At 42.5% G+C, this 15,411-nt stretch overlaps 2 protein-coding genes across 3 annotated transcripts; one reads left to right on the top strand and one right to left on the bottom strand.

Moving 5' to 3' along the window:
• Positions 1–1,277: 1,277 nt before the first annotated feature.
• On the top strand, positions 1,278–10,127 carry LOC114791900 (calpain-1 catalytic subunit). Its single transcript, XM_028982445.1, has 22 exons — positions 1,278–1,532; positions 1,748–2,009; positions 2,202–2,271; positions 2,358–2,476; positions 3,561–3,694; positions 3,872–4,040; positions 4,121–4,204; positions 4,291–4,376; positions 4,511–4,585; positions 4,679–4,839; positions 5,075–5,235; positions 5,365–5,376; positions 5,620–5,831; positions 5,902–5,941; positions 6,302–6,367; positions 6,442–6,499; positions 6,579–6,643; positions 6,718–6,786; positions 7,134–7,212; positions 7,832–7,948; positions 9,040–9,098; positions 9,184–10,127. The coding sequence occupies exons 2-22, from the start codon at positions 1,758–1,760 to the stop codon at positions 9,208–9,210; spliced, it is 2,115 nt and encodes a 704-aa protein (XP_028838278.1). The 5' UTR covers positions 1,278–1,532; positions 1,748–1,757; the 3' UTR covers positions 9,211–10,127.
• Positions 10,102–15,250, bottom strand: bbs1 (Bardet-Biedl syndrome 1). Of its 2 annotated transcripts, none has more exons than XM_028982446.1 (17): positions 15,057–15,250; positions 14,424–14,500; positions 14,303–14,337; positions 13,950–14,222; positions 13,792–13,838; positions 13,672–13,710; positions 13,460–13,532; positions 13,111–13,242; positions 12,516–12,622; positions 12,056–12,176; positions 11,788–11,946; positions 11,547–11,616; positions 11,312–11,470; positions 11,032–11,165; positions 10,816–10,950; positions 10,643–10,729; positions 10,102–10,561 (listed from the first exon to the last, which is right to left on the bottom strand). In XM_028982446.1, exons 1-17 carry the CDS (start codon positions 15,083–15,085, stop codon positions 10,475–10,477), a joined length of 1,764 nt encoding a protein of 587 aa, XP_028838279.1. In that variant the 5' UTR covers positions 15,086–15,250; the 3' UTR covers positions 10,102–10,474. The 2 variants fall into 2 exon arrangements, with proteins under 2 accessions (XP_028838279.1, XP_028838280.1); XM_028982447.1 differs by having other exon boundaries at positions 15,141–15,250.
• Between the last annotated feature and the right edge of the window lie 161 nt (positions 15,251–15,411).

Here is a 15,411-nt window from a genome sequence, read left to right as displayed (position 1 = left end):
ACACTGAAATGAAAACCCTTGCTTTAGGGTATGAAACGTAGATGTTTAAAAGACTCCATGAAAATAGCTAATAACTATAGCTAAGGATTAAGTGGTCGGTAGTTTTAAGGTCTCCGGAAGGCAGATTCCTTCTTTCTGAGTCCTGATGCCTTAAAATGATTGACCATTAATGGCTGTTTATCTAAGATGTAATTCTGTTAATGTTCCAAAAAAAAAAAAAACATATCAAAACCAAATATTGATATACCAAAAGTGTTTATTGCATTGTAGTGTAGATAACAGAGACTCTATTCTCCTATTGATCTCTAGAATATTACAATAATACAGTATTGTTCTCCATCTGCAGACTTTTGCTTGTAGGTGATCATTCATTAGGAGGATATCTCTAGATATCATCATGAACACATTATTACCTTTTAATAATTATAATTTGCGTGTTTTACACTTTTAGACAGTCCTTAACCATTTATTGTTGGGAAGTCTTTTACACGGCTCTGTAGTTCTGTATAAAAAAACAAAAAAACCCACACATTTTATATTAAACACCCAACGTACTACTGTTCACCTTCGTTTTGTACTTGTACTGGTTTACTGGTACTGGTTTGTACTGACTTTTTTCAGTTCTGCTGAAAACTGCCACCATAAAAGCAACCTGGCAACACAACTCAGTAAAAGCAGTAAACATTAACAGCCATGTGGCCTGGTGTGGTAAGGAGTGGGTCACATTTCCTGGGAACACGGGGAGATCCAGGCATTATTCAGTCTGGTGGAAAGAGTTTTAAAGGTGACCCAGTTGTGCACTGTTCTACATGGACCTCAACGTGTAAAAAATGCACAATATTGTTCCCACTAACGTGACTTGAAAACGAACCCTTATTTTGCTGTTGTTTTTGGGTCATATCAGCATATTTGATATTTGCCAACATTAGGTTGGGTGGTACTCATTTGATAGCTAAAGTCACAAAAATAGCATGTTTCCAGAAAGTATGTGGTTGGAAATTGCAGACAGATGTAGTAATTGTGCAAACATCTATGTTGTCTGCAACAACAATCACAATACTGTTCATTCTGTGATACCTGGAACATTGCAGGATAGTTGTCTATCATGTGAATTTAATTAAAACGCTGAACATTAAACAATATAGTTCCTACCTTTCTTTTTGTACTCTAAAAGCTGAGTTGTCATTACCGCTCACATGTTTTCATTTGCTGAATCGTAGATCTGCCGCTAGATGGCAGAGTTTACCTCTGACGCGTGGCGAAATGGAGTAAAACGGCAACACGCTGCAACAAATTGACTCTCGGATTAAAACTGTGAATGCCCACTCGGCTCAGCGGTCGGGTTGCACGACCCCGACCACAACTGCGCCGTGTGACTAAAATAATGGCTGTGAACGTAGTGTGCTGCGCTGGTGGACGCCGGAATGGCTGCTGCCGCAGCAGCAGTAATAAGACACGCTCCGTGGGCGGGGCTTCTCATTCTAATTAATGACGGTCCCACAGCGCGAGAACGGCAGGGAGAGGAGTTGAAGGTAAATCTATATATATATATAATCTTTATTGTATATATTCATCTTTATTTCTAGTGAAAGGTGTGTGTGTGTATATATATATATATACACACACACACACACACACATATACATATATATGTAGCATGCATGCATGTCAAACTTTCTAACTGTGTCATATGTGCATATAAATATAACTGTGATAATATTAGGTGTAAAATGTCTTCATCTTCCAGTGTGCAGGAGATGGAGCCTGTGTTCTGTGCCGGAGTGGCTCTGCGCCTGAGGAGCGAATGGGACCGTAATGAAGGTCTGGGTCAGAACCACAAAGCCATCAAGTTCCTGGGCCAGGACTTTGAGTCTCTGCGAGCTTGTTGCCTTCAGAGTGGCCGCTTGTTTGAAGATGATTATTTCCCAGCGGGACCTTCCTCTCTCGGCTTCAAGGAGCTCGGACGAGGCTCTGCCAAGACGCAGGGAGTCTACTGGAAGCGGCCCACGGTGAGGGAGTGGCTCTGCTGGAATATTACTCTGCATGCACCCATGGTCGAAACTGTTTTGATTGGTTTGGATATGACTCTTCTATTTTCCACCAGCCTGGGTACATTCGTTGGAATTTTTATTTAATGTTAGCTGATGGGATCTGCACTCCTGTGCCCTGTCTGACCCGTAGGTCTTCTCTGTGCACCTCAGGAGTTCTGCTCCGACCCCCACTTTATTGTAGATGGAGCCACACGAACGGACATCTGCCAGGGTGCCCTAGGTAAATGCCCAAATCCCCAAATTGTGGTGTGACATGACCAAGGTGATGTTATTAATGGGTAAAAGCATGGTTCTGTTCTTTTAAAGGAGACTGCTGGCTGCTGGCGGCCATTGCATGTCTCACTCTGAATGAGACGCTCCTGCATCGGGTGGTGCCCCATGGACAGAGCTTTCACTCCCAGTATTCTGGAATATTTCACTTTCAGGTACATTAAATGTCCAACAGGACCATTTTTCCTTAACCCTGTTGAGAAATATTTCTGCATGAGGAAAACCAAGCTGCTATACATTTTCCACAGGATCCCTTGTTTTATATAATCCATAAATAGTAATCCTCAGCCAATGAAATTGTAATGAAATTTATTTCAATTAAAACATAGAGGAGTACAAAGAGAGTCAAGGCCTTTTTATGTATGTTGGGGTTTTTTGGGTTTTTTTTTTAAAATACCCCTACAAATTCCTCGTGTCAGCAGACTGGCTGGGATCATGCCACACCCATTTTAGCCCAAGTACACCCCGCCCATGCATCCAGCAGCTCCCCCCATTCCATGTCTGCTATATTTACAAGCCATATTTATAGTCAAAACTGTGCTCCATTTTGGTTTACAGCACAGCAGCAACAGACAGACAACATCGGGCCACGACTGCTAAATTATTCATCAGGCTGAGATGCGCTCTGTTTTTAATTGAGCATGTCACTGAACAAGGGAAAATTAATGTGTATAATGGCCGCAGCACAATTCCCACGGGACAGTAGTGAAAACTGCACTGTCAGCAGGAGGAACACCCTGCCAGGGAACAGGCAACCTGACCCACCCCTCACTGGCCCTGGGAGAGTGGAATGGCCTGCAGTATTATTCTGGCCACCGCTACAAAGCAGTGCAATGCTGCTGTCCACCATAACTTCCAGAGAAGTGCAGATTTTACATTTACATCATTTATCAGACGCCCTTATCCAGAGCGACTTACAATCAGTTATAGGGACAGTCCCCCTGGAGACACTTAGGGTTAAGTGTCTTGCTCAGGGACACAATGGTAGTAACTATGATTTGAACCTGGGTCTTCTGGTTCATAGTCCAGTGTGTTACCCACTAGGCCACTATACCCACTGATTAAGAGATTAACAGGCCTGAAACAATAAATGGACAGATTTCTATAATATCAGTAGGATTTTTAGATACTGTTTCTGTTGCTTGTCTGAGTTGCTTGTGTGACTGTCTGTTTGTCTGTCTGTCGATGCACCATGCTGCCATCTGCTGGAGCGACGTTTGATCCTGTGGATCCCTGCAGTTCTGGCAGTTTGGGGACTGGGTGGATGTTGTGGTGGATGACCGGCTGCCCGTAAAAGATGGGAAGTTGGTTTTTGTCCACTCAGCAGAAGGAGCGGAATTCTGGAGCGCTCTGGTTGAAAAAGCCTATGCAAAGTAAGGCCTTGTTCTTTATTAATTTTGCTGCATGAAAACACATAATGTCGCACACAATACCCAAATCTATAATTTTGTGCACTTTTGAATGATTTTTTTTTCACATTCACATTTATATGTGTATGCATACAGAATATATTTTTTATTAATAGCCCTGGTGAATTTTTTTTATGGTAGACTTAATGGCTGTTACGAAGCACTGTCTGGGGGCTGCACCTCTGAGGGGTTTGAAGATTTCACAGGAGGCGTAACCGAGATGTACGAGTTGAAGAAGGCACCACCTGACCTGTTCAGCATCATCCAGAGGGCTGTGGAGAGAGGGTCCCTGATGGGCTGCTCGATAGATGTGAGTAGAGCTCTAAACACAAACGCCGATGTTAGTGATGGGTTAAAAAAAGCAATCATCACACTTGCGTCTCTTCTCAGATCACTAGCTTCTTTGACATGGAAGCTGTGACGTTTAAGAAGCTGGTAAAAGGCCACGCCTACTCCGTAACAGCAGTGGAGGAGGTGAGGGCATGTCTCCTGAGTTAGACCTAAAGATGAGACCTAAAGAATTAGACCAACACTTGGCAGCTATTAACTTACTTGTACAGGTGGAATTCAGAGGGAACTTGACCAAGCTGCTGCGCATCCGAAATCCGTGGGGGGAGGTGGAGTGGACTGGACCATGGAGTGACAGGTAAGCCATGAAGAGGGACAACACTAGAATTGTGCCATACGCTTCTTCCTTGTGAACTAAGGAGTTATTGACATCTCATATTAAACAATTTAAAAATTGGAGACCTTTGATTAATGGACAGTTGTTTCATGCAGTTCGAAGGAATGGAAGAGCATCGACCCATCTGTCAGAGCTCGCCTTCACAACCGAAGTGAAGATGGAGAATTCTGGTCAGTTCTATCCGTTCCGTCTGGAGGCTGTCCGGACAGTAGAGTAGAGGTGTTCACCACAGAAAATGTTCTAATCCATGCACCAAACCCTAGGATGTCCTTCATTGACTTCATGCGTGAGTTCAGTCGTCTGGAAATATGCAACTTGACGGCGGATGCACTTCAGGCCCACCAGATGAAGAAGTGGAGCACTTCCATCTATACTGGAGAGTGGAGGAGAGGCAGTACTGCCGGAGGTTGCAGGAACTACCCAGGTGCGTCTACACAAGTAAAGTCATTAAAGGAAACTTAAGGCCGTTACAGGACGGATGGGTAAGATGGTGACTGTCTTGCCCACTAGGATTCAGCCAGACGGTTGAAATATTTGTGTTGTGTTTACTGTCGTTGTTGTAACGTATGCTTTGATGCTTTGTGTGTTTTTAATCCGATCACTGTGGACTGTTTGTTAACTGTTGCTCATGTTCACTGTATTTTTTCCATGTTCTATAGCTACTTTCTGGATTAACCCCCAGTACAAAATAGCCTTAAAGCATCCTGACACCGAGGGCCAGTCAGACTGCAGCTTCCTGGTGGCACTAATGCAGAAGGATCGCCGACGGTTACGGCGAGAGGGAAAGGACATGGAAACTATAGGATTTGCCATCTATGAGGCAAGAACCTGCGACGTATTGCGCTGACACTGTTAAGATGGTTTAAAAGGAATAACAATTATTTAAATCAAATATTTCATTTAAAGGAATAGCAATGACGTATAAATAATGAAACTCAATTTTTTACAGGTTCCTGAAGAGGTATGGCTTTGTTCTTTTTTGCCTGTTACGACCAAATCTTGCACACACCATTCCCTCACACCCAAGGCCAGTATACAGCTCTGCATGAGAGGACACTAGAGGACCTGGCAGAAAGAGGCTTTAGTGAACATGGCCACCACATGTAGATGGAGGATGAAGGTCATTTCAGCGCAGTTTTTGCACCATTCCTAGAAACGGCATCCATGGCATTGTCTTCTCGTTTGACTTCTGCCCTGCTGACAGTTTTTTGGGAGGGTGGGGGTGCACCTGAAGCGGGAATTCTTTCTAACTCACGCGTCCAGTGCCCGCTCTGAGCTCTTCATCAACCTGCGCGAGGTCAGCTCACGGTTCCGCCTGCCTGCCGGAGAATACATCATCGTCCCCTCCACCTTCCAGCCGCAGAAGGAGGGAGACTTTGTGCTGCGTGTTTTCTCGGAGAAACCTGCCGACTCGCAGTAAGTGTGAGGTGGTGTTACATTTTACACAGAGGAGCAGGCCGACTCATGTCTTTGTCTCTTTCATAAGGGAACTGGATGATGAGCTATCAGCAGATCTGCCAGAAGAGGTAAGCAACGGAAATGGCCATGAATTGTCCATAGGTGTGTGTGTGTGTGTGTGTGTGTGTGTGTGTGTGGATGGGTTGGTCCTGGGGGGTCCTGGGATGGGCTGTGGCAGCGGTGGCCCTGAGCAACAGGATTAAGTAGTTAAGTGAGTGAGTGAATGAGTGATCCATTGGATTTTTAAGACCAAAAATCTTTTACTTAAGGCAATGTATTTTGATACTTTGATACTCTTTTGTTAATAACAGGTATAATATGCTAAATGGTCAACAGAATTTTTGAGGGATTTATACGTCTGTAAAACATCGCCAATTAGGCCGAAAAGGATGGTGTTGCTTTTGAAAGATGCCATTTCTCTCTTGTAGGCCCAGCTAGATGAGAGTGAGATTGATGATGGCTTCAAAGCCCTTTTTAAGCAGCTGGCTGGACAGGTGAGATGATAGGGAAGACACCACAGTCATCTTCTTTCTGTTGTCATGGGTTCTGATCCTCCGTCTACCTGCAGGAAATGGTGATCGCAGCCCCAAAGCTTCAGATAATCCTGAACAGGGTCATAAGTAAACGTGAGTCTATTCTGAGATCATTTTCTCCATACCTCTAGAGCTCATGGACGTTATGTTGTGACTGTGCCCTCTGTTATAGATAAAGACCTAAAAACCGACGGCTTTGGAAAAGAAGCGTGCCGATGCATGATTACTCTCATGGATGTATCCTTGTTTGTTTTAAAGTATTCAGATCTGGTAGAATAATATACACATTTTATCCTTAACAAGACTGACAGAATAATGGCAGCGGGAAACTTAACATGAAAGACTTCCATGTTCTTTGGGAGAAACTCAAAAATTATCTAGTAAGTAAAATATTGTCAAGGAATAAATAAGTTATGCCCATGAGCCGTGACAATGCAGAGTCGGGTCAGATTAACACACTTCCTCATTTACAAATGAACATTTTGCCCATGTACAAAATTAACATGAAAGTTTCTTAAAATTAGTCCACCCGCAAGATCATGATTTAAAATGGATGTAAACCAGGGATATCAGCCAACTCCCACTAACCTGTGCCCTTTGGCCCCTTACGTCACATTCACACATTCATGATGGCAGGCTGTTAAGTACAAAAAATATTAAAATATATTAAACACATTATGTCAAATGACTTTTTCCCCTTCTTTACCCTCCACTATTACCACATAAGACCATATTCAGGAGGTTTGACCTGGACAAGTCTGGCACCATGAGCTCACATGAGATGCGCTTGGCACTGGAGTCTGCAGGTATGGTTTCATCCTAGCATGGAAGGATATATGCACCCTTTTAGGACTGGGAAAAAAATATTATTGTGATATAATTAAAAGGAATATCATTTACAATGATTAATTAACACCGTTAATTAACCTGAATACTATACTGGGGGGGCAAAACAAAAGCAAAACAAAAAGCTACCATTAATCCAAGTGGGTTGAAGGCAAACTAAGATGAAGAACTGCTTTAGCACAAACTGTTGAAAGCTGGTCTTCATATAATGTGGCAGAACATACTGTGTGTGGGGTTGCAGGACCTTGTTACAGAAAAAAGGTCACCCAGTCTGAGGAGGTAGGTTTTCATGTGCATTGATAGCAGCGGGATGCAGTATGGGACGAAGACCAGATGACAGGGCAGTACAATCTTCTGTCCAGTGTTCTGCTGTGGATGTTATTAGAATGCTGTTTATTGCCCACCTACCACATTTTACCAATGCTAAGCTGATGGCTTATCCATGGTTTAACTGTGTGGATCTAAAGCCGTTTCTAGATCCTAGTTAGGTGTTGATCCATAATCAGGGCTATATTTCGGAAGAGCCATCCTATCCCTTATCCAATTGCATCCAGTCCTTATACTTTTTCTTTTTTGAAGGTTTCAAGCTGCCCAATCACTTGTTTCAGCTCATAATTCTGCGCTATGCAAAACCAGACCTGGATGTGGATTTTGACAACTTTATCACCTGTCTGATCCGGTTGGAGACCATGTTCAGTGAGTACCCACCATGTAGGGAGTGATATTAATCTCAGAGTAAATATGTGGTATTTAATTAAACAGATATACTGCATCTGACAAGTATTCACAGTGCATCACTTTTTACACGTTTTGTTTTGTGCGTATGGATTCTACACCCAACACCCCATAATGAAAATGTGAATAATGTGGACAATTCTATTAAATTCTATTAAAAATGACAGGGTTAGTACATACATGTACATGCCATGTACATACCCATGTACATACAGTAAGTATTCACAGCCTTTGCCTTGAAAATCAAAAATGTATCTCAGGTGCCTCCTGTTTCCTTGAGATGTTTCTGCAGCTTAATAGTCCAGCTGTGGCAAAAAACAGTTGATTTGACCTGATTTGGAAAGTCTGTCTATATAAGGTCCCACAGTTAACAGTTCATGTCAGAGCACAAACCAAGCAGGAAGTCAAAGGAAATGTCTCGAGGCAAAAATATGGGGAAGGTTATAGAAAAATTGTGGCCTCCATCAGTCGAAGAAGTTCACAAACCACAAGGACTTTTCCTAGAGCTGGCCAGCCACCTAAACTGAGTGATCGGGGTCAGAGCTCCAGAGGTCCTCTTTGGACAGAGGAGAACTTTCTAGAAGGACAATCATCTCTGCTGCGATCCTTCAATCAGGCCTGGATGGTAGAGTGGCCAGACAGAATCCACTCATTGATAAAAGGCACATGGCAGCTCGCCTGGAGTTTGCCAAAAGTCATGGACTTTCAGACCATGAGAAACAAAATTCTCACATCTGATGAGACGAAGCTTGAACAAAGGCTGTGAATACTTATGTACATGTGATTTCTAAGATTTTTTTTTTCAAAGAAATTTTAATAAAATGTACACTTTTCATGTTGTCATTAGGGGGTGTTGTGTGTAGAAAAAATAATTGAATCCATTTAGGAATAAGGCTGTAACATAACAAAATGTGGAAAAAGAGATGCACTTTCCGGATGCACAGTGGGTTTTCTTCATTTTCACACATTTAGGACATGCAGAATAGGACAAGAACAAGACTGTTCTTGTACTGTGGACTTTTTCTCTAAAAGGTACAATTTTGGTGTTGCAGAGACATTCAAGGCAATGGACACTGATGCCGATGGGGTGGTGTCCTTCAGCTTTGTCCAGGTATGTGGCTGTTATTGCATCTCCTTGTCTATATTACCCCTATACTGTCAATTCTTTGTCTTCAGTTGTTGTGTTCTGTTTCTAGTGGATCTCCCTCACCATGTTTGCCTAGCGAGACCCTTCCTTCAGTTTTCTTTCTGCACTGTTCCTGTCCTTTTTCCTTTTTCTTTCCAAGTGCCTGTTTCATCACAGACATCTGTGAATGTTTTACGTCTTTGACGTACATCTGCAGTTTTTTTTAACTGTGCAAATTATCAGCATAGCTCCCAGGCTGTCAGTACAGCGGTAGGAACTGAAATACAAGTAGCACTGTAATTGTGGACTTAAAATGTGGACTTAAAATGTGTTATACTGTCCCTTGTCTTCTAAAAGGATATTATTACAAAGGTTGCAGCATAGGTATAAAATGCCATTTTTTAATGATCAACATTTTTTTTCATCAAAATGAGACCGATATGTATTAAACTTTATGCATATTTATCAATTCATTCAGTTAGTGATGTATTCCAAATGAACTGACATATGAAACAAGATTAGTTACCTAAATCAGCTATTTAGTTGCAAATAAAATTGCTTATATATATACACAGCGTATCCACAAATTATTCAGACCCCCTTCAGTTTGCAATACATTTACAAATGATTCTAGAATTCTGTGTTTGTGCTGTCATTATGGGGTACTGAGTGTAGATTTATGAGAAACATAAATTAATTTACATAGTTGTAGCATGACATGGGTGAATTGAATGCACCATATATTAATAATTATAAGGGACGTTTTCTGATATATGAAAAAAGGCAGCTATCCCACGACTTGCTTTTTGCATATTATTTACCAAATATTATTATCTAAATTATTATTTGCATATTATTTCCTTTGCAGATTTTATTATTGTTATATTTTGATGTAGGCAGATCAATAAATCAGCATGAAAAAATCTCTTGTACTGTTTAGTCTTTAAACATTACCACCACCACCACAAAAAAAGGACCAGAAAAGGTATACAGGGTTGAAAATTATCAATGAGTTTATTTTCCACAATTTGCTAAATAAATACTATAAGTTGTGGACTTATAAATTGCATACATTTTTACAAATAAACAAAACATATTCCATTTACAACTGGCTTTGTGTGTCTGGCTTTAATGTAACTATTGTGTTTCACCTTTGACCCTGCGCTCACTGTGAATTTGGGCAAAGGACCATCATCCCTCAGCCATGACCTATACTATAAGTGGCCTTCACAGCTTCTATGGCCAGTTCAAGCTTGGCTTCTCATCCACCGAATCTGGATTGAGCCTTGCAGCTAAGTGGTGCTGTGTGCGGCAACAATGAAGCTGCAGTCCTTGGGATGTCCAGAACTTCCTCTGCACCCTCAGTTGAGTGCCAGGCCCTCGCTGACAGGCATGTTAATATGAGCAGTCAGCAGTGGCGCACTTTTCCCCTCCCGCAGAACAAACACCTGGAAATACACACAGATGATGCAGTGTATCGAAGCTATCATGTCTGTACTGCTTTGTGTCTAAGAGAAATAGGAACTCACCTTGATGATGTCTGAGATCCCTTTGTCACTCAGGCACTCCACAAAGGTGTCAATGGGGTAGTTCAGCCCAGGAACCAGTAGAGGGATCTATTGAGGATCAAAGATGTTTCATTGTTTTCAGAGTACGATTCTTGCAGCCTAGGAGTCTTTATTACAGATGCTAGTCAGCTCACCTTAAAGAAGGCTGTCCTCATGCTGTATAGCTTCTCATCATATAAGAAACAAATGGCTAAATTCATAACAGGTCGGGAGGCTGCCGTGTTCTGTATGTTCAGAGTGAGCTTGAAGGACGGCCCCAGGCCCTGAACCTGCAGAGATGGTTTGCTGTTATTCATAGTTACTCATGAACAAAGTACATATACATTGATGTGGATGAATAATGAGATTACCACTGCATTCATCTTGAGGGGCTCCGACAAGCTGGCAGACATCGGGGTGAGGCTGGATTCCAGAGCTTTAACATAGGCCCGTGCAGCAGCCAGCCTCAGTCTGCTCAGGTCCATCTGGAAAGCCCTATGCATGGCTACACAGCAGTATAAAACACAGATCTGTTTCAGAATATGAGTGAAATATCCGATCCTTAATAATAAAAAAAAAAATTATTATACATATCGTAAAATATTACATTTGGGGGTTTGAAATATATGTCATCCTGCTAGGAGGACGTACCCACTGCATTCTCCCTCTCCCTCATTGTCTGGTCCACGTACAGCTTGGTTTTCTTGGGGACATTGAGGCGGATGCTTTGAGCTAAAGGGGGACCAGGAGCTGTGTCCCTCTCATCAAATACTGCCGTTCTCTTAAGGATCTTCACAATCAATCCTCCTCCTTAATGACATGAAATGAATAAAGGCGTACTGTCTTTCAAGTCAAGCTGTTTTGGTTAAAACCAAAATTCTATTACCTTTAGTGGTCATTATTAAGGTCCCATCCTCTCTTCCATATCGCCCAAAGCAAATACTGGTTACAACATCCTGTTCAGAAATTTCCACATGATTTATAAAACATTTAAAAACATATTAAATGTAATTTTAATACAATTTAGCCTAAAATCTGATCACAAAATGATGTTCCAGCAAAACTGGAAACTATGGAAGAACAACCCCTATATTCTATTATTAATGCATCAGTGTGTGGTCTCTTACAGGGGTTTTGATGATGCTGAGGAGGTTCTTGTCCCGGTATAGGTGCACCTCACAGTTGGATAAAGCCACAAGCACTGCCTGAAATCCCCGACATGGAAGGTCCATCAGTCCCATGGTAGTGACAGGAGCTGGCAGATAGGTTGTCCACAGCTTTTTACCCTTCACAAGGGAACAAGTCACGTATGTTCAGTATGCAATTGCTGCTTCGCCGTAGCCACAGCCCCATCGTGGGTAATACTTCAATAATTACGGTCGAAGTGTGTTGTACCTTCTGTGTGTAGCCATGCAGAGTTTCCTGGGCACAGCCCACCACCACGTTCTTCCCTATCCTCACCAGCCCCACAGGGTGAGACGACAGCTCAATGCAGTACTTGGGCTTTGGTGAGTCTCTGTTACAACAAAATCTTATTTGATTTAATCTGGTAGTATCCACACAATTTTATTAAACAAGTTATTATTTTTATTAATCAACAATTTACACAGCCATTTATAGCAGAAATGGCAAAATATTCCAGGTTGTCTAGTGGGTGGTAGTAGCCTAGTGGGTAACACACTCGCCTATGAACCAGAAGACCTGGGTTCAAATCCCACTTACTACCATTGTGTAGTAAGTGGGATTTACTACCCTTACTACCCTGAGCTAGACACTGTCCCTGTAACTACTGATTGTAAGTCGCTCTGGATAAAGGCGTCTGATAAATGCTGTAAATGTAAATGTAAATGTCTACCTGCGCAAGATGTAAATGTTCCCATCACGACATGCTACTGTGATTCTGAACTCCACATCAAATTGGCCAGTCACGTCCATCAGGGTGGGGACACTAGGCAAGGTCATCTGAACAGTTGCAAAAAAATTTAAAATGGGGAACGGTTGGGTCAGCAGGAAATTACACCAACAAAAACAGAGAAGCAGTTTTGAGAAACCAACAAAACCAAGCCTGGTACATTTTGCAAGCAGGGATGCTAGTTTCCACACTGAGCAAAACCACTCTTAACATCTAAAGAACAATGAAGGCATTTACCAAACACTGACGGACAGATTGTTCATTGCATGTGACAAAAGTAATTCTATAACAATTCATATAATACTGGATATGGGCAGATAATAATGACAACATTTTCATGCTGTCTTCTAATAACAGTAAACTGATCCACAAATTGCTAGATAGATACAATACACAGCTCTGAACGAGTTGTTGACACAGCACTGCTAAAAATTAAAAGATGACATGCTCTAAACAGTTGTGCCTTTTTTTAGATCTCAAATTATCAATTAGGATATGTTTTGAGATAATAATCAATACAAAGAAATGTACTACTGACCTTGGAGAGGATGGTGAAGGCCTCTGGATCCAGAACATAAACGTCCTTGCTCTCCGTGCCGATCACCAGACAGCTTACTGCATCTTCATCAGCCATGTTCTTTTTCAAGGTGTTTATACACGTGATGACCGTCTAAAAAAAGTTAATAATGAATAATAAAGTTATTAAAGTTACTATCATGTCTGAGCCAAGGAAAACATTCTTTCAGCACGGAGAAAATGGTCAAACACACATACAGCTGAAGGTGACTTCACAGGGTTTGTGTGAAGTTTGCGTTCTTTTTCACATTCTGGTAGGGAACATGGATAAAAGTTTTTGTGTGGATTATGTACAATTATTCTGATTTTACCTGTCGGCGTATGGGCTGTTCTTTATGGAGGTTGACAAAGGTCACCATCTCCTGTAGGTCCAGCATGAGGAACCTAGAAACACAATAATAAGAATCCACCCCAAGACAAAGTCAAAAAGACAGATTACATGGACAAATTTCATTTGAATTTTTTTTCATTAATAAAAGTCACTATATTAAACCAAACCAAATAAAATATTTGCAGTCATTACCTAAGTGATCTGGCTGAAAGCGGAATATCAGCTTTGTCCCTGAAAGAGGAAGAAGGAACGATTTGAAAAAAATCCTGGAAGACGAAACTTTGACAAATTAGATTGCATTTCCACACTCACCTAATGCTCTCCAACATTTCTTTTAGGCTCATTGGGTCAATCATGTCCTGGGGATGGGAAAAAGTGGGTTTAGAAACATGACCTACCAGAGATAACTCCTTCATATCACTTCATTTATGGGAATAGGTGTGATTGTACCATCAAGTTTGGAATCTCACCTCCTTGGCCTGGCTCCATAAGTCTTGCTCCAGGGGATTGACCTCAAGTGGGGGCAAGGTGAACTTGAAGTAGGGCCGCAGATTCTTATAGACGTAAATGAAGGGACCAGAGGCCACAGCAACGGCAGGGGTTCGAGGCTCGTGCTGCTCCATGAGGAAGGACACCAGGCCGGTGGGCAGGTCCAGCAGAGTGTTCTCACTGAGGAGACCAGTTCCACGGTACACCTTCAACTTCATGTTGCACAATCCAGTGCCCAAGTCTCCAACCACCAGCTAAACCAAAGAATGGTGTCACTGTTATTCCAGACAAGAAACACCAGACACACAACAGGACCGGAATGAGACGTTTCTACCTTGTTTTCTCCATCCCCGTGCAGGTCCGCCAGAGCTGCAGAACCAAACAAACCACAAATAAATAAATCCCAGTGAGATCTGCGAATGCAGACGTGCAGTTCGGGTGCTGGCTACACTCACCAACACAGGAGGTGAAGGTGTAGAGGTTGGCAACGGGATCATAATGGGCATCGAGCCACTTCGAGCTGGCCATTAGACTGTCACAGTAAGACACACTTTTAACTTCCAGTGAAACACACAGACATTTTACATTTGCAGCATTTATTAGACACCCTTATCCAGAGCGATTTACAATCAATAGTTACAGGGACAGTCCCCCCCTGGAGCAACTTAAGGTTAAGTGTCTTGCTCAGAGACATAATGGTAGTAAGTGGGATTTGAACCTGGTTTTTATGGTTCATAGGCGAGTGTCTTAACCACTAGGCCACTACCACCCTGACAGAAAGAAATTGTATAATTTCTGATTGATTACAAATTCTGAAATCGATTACAATCAGCAATTTCACACTAATCCCGAGCTGTGTTGTCTTTAAGTCACTTCGAGGCAGGACTTGTGCATCGTAACTTCACCGGAATTAGCTGGTTAGCCAGCTACTGCGCTAAGCTAACGGGTGTCACCGGTCAGCACCGTCACAACTAACGAGGGACAGCAATTACGTGACGGACAATTGTTAACATAGTCGCGTTTTATCTTCACGTGTTACGTCTTTACAGCTCTCTGAGGTTCGCTCGGCCAGCGTGCAAGATACTAACTCTTTCATTTCTGATGAGCCAGCAGACATGACGGTGAATTTGCAGCCTTGAATAGAAGAGGTTTAGTCAAGGTTTGTAGCCTACTGTGAATCCGCAGTCATACTGCTGCTGTGCGGCTAGAGAGCTGCAATCTTTTCTCTAATCCCGCAGATCGGCTTTCCCGTTTCTATGGCAGCAGTGTCGTGCCTGGCTCCTTCTCGTGCCATCCATGTTTGCAAACGTCAGCCACGCGAGGCGCAGCAGCGCCACCCACAGGAGGGGAGGAGCGCAAATGGCCAGCGCTGCAGGTCAGTAGCATGTGGACTGGGGTCAGGGGTCGGGAATCACATGGAGCTGCACATGAAACTGGCACCGT

The sequence above is a fragment of the Denticeps clupeoides genome, chromosome 6 (genome assembly GCF_900700375.1).
Source record: "Denticeps clupeoides chromosome 6, fDenClu1.1, whole genome shotgun sequence".
In the NCBI taxonomy this organism is placed as follows: domain Eukaryota; kingdom Metazoa; phylum Chordata; class Actinopteri; order Clupeiformes; family Denticipitidae; genus Denticeps; species Denticeps clupeoides.
The sequence above is the reverse complement of the archived record's forward strand: the minus strand, read 5'-3'. Positions and strand labels throughout refer to the sequence as shown.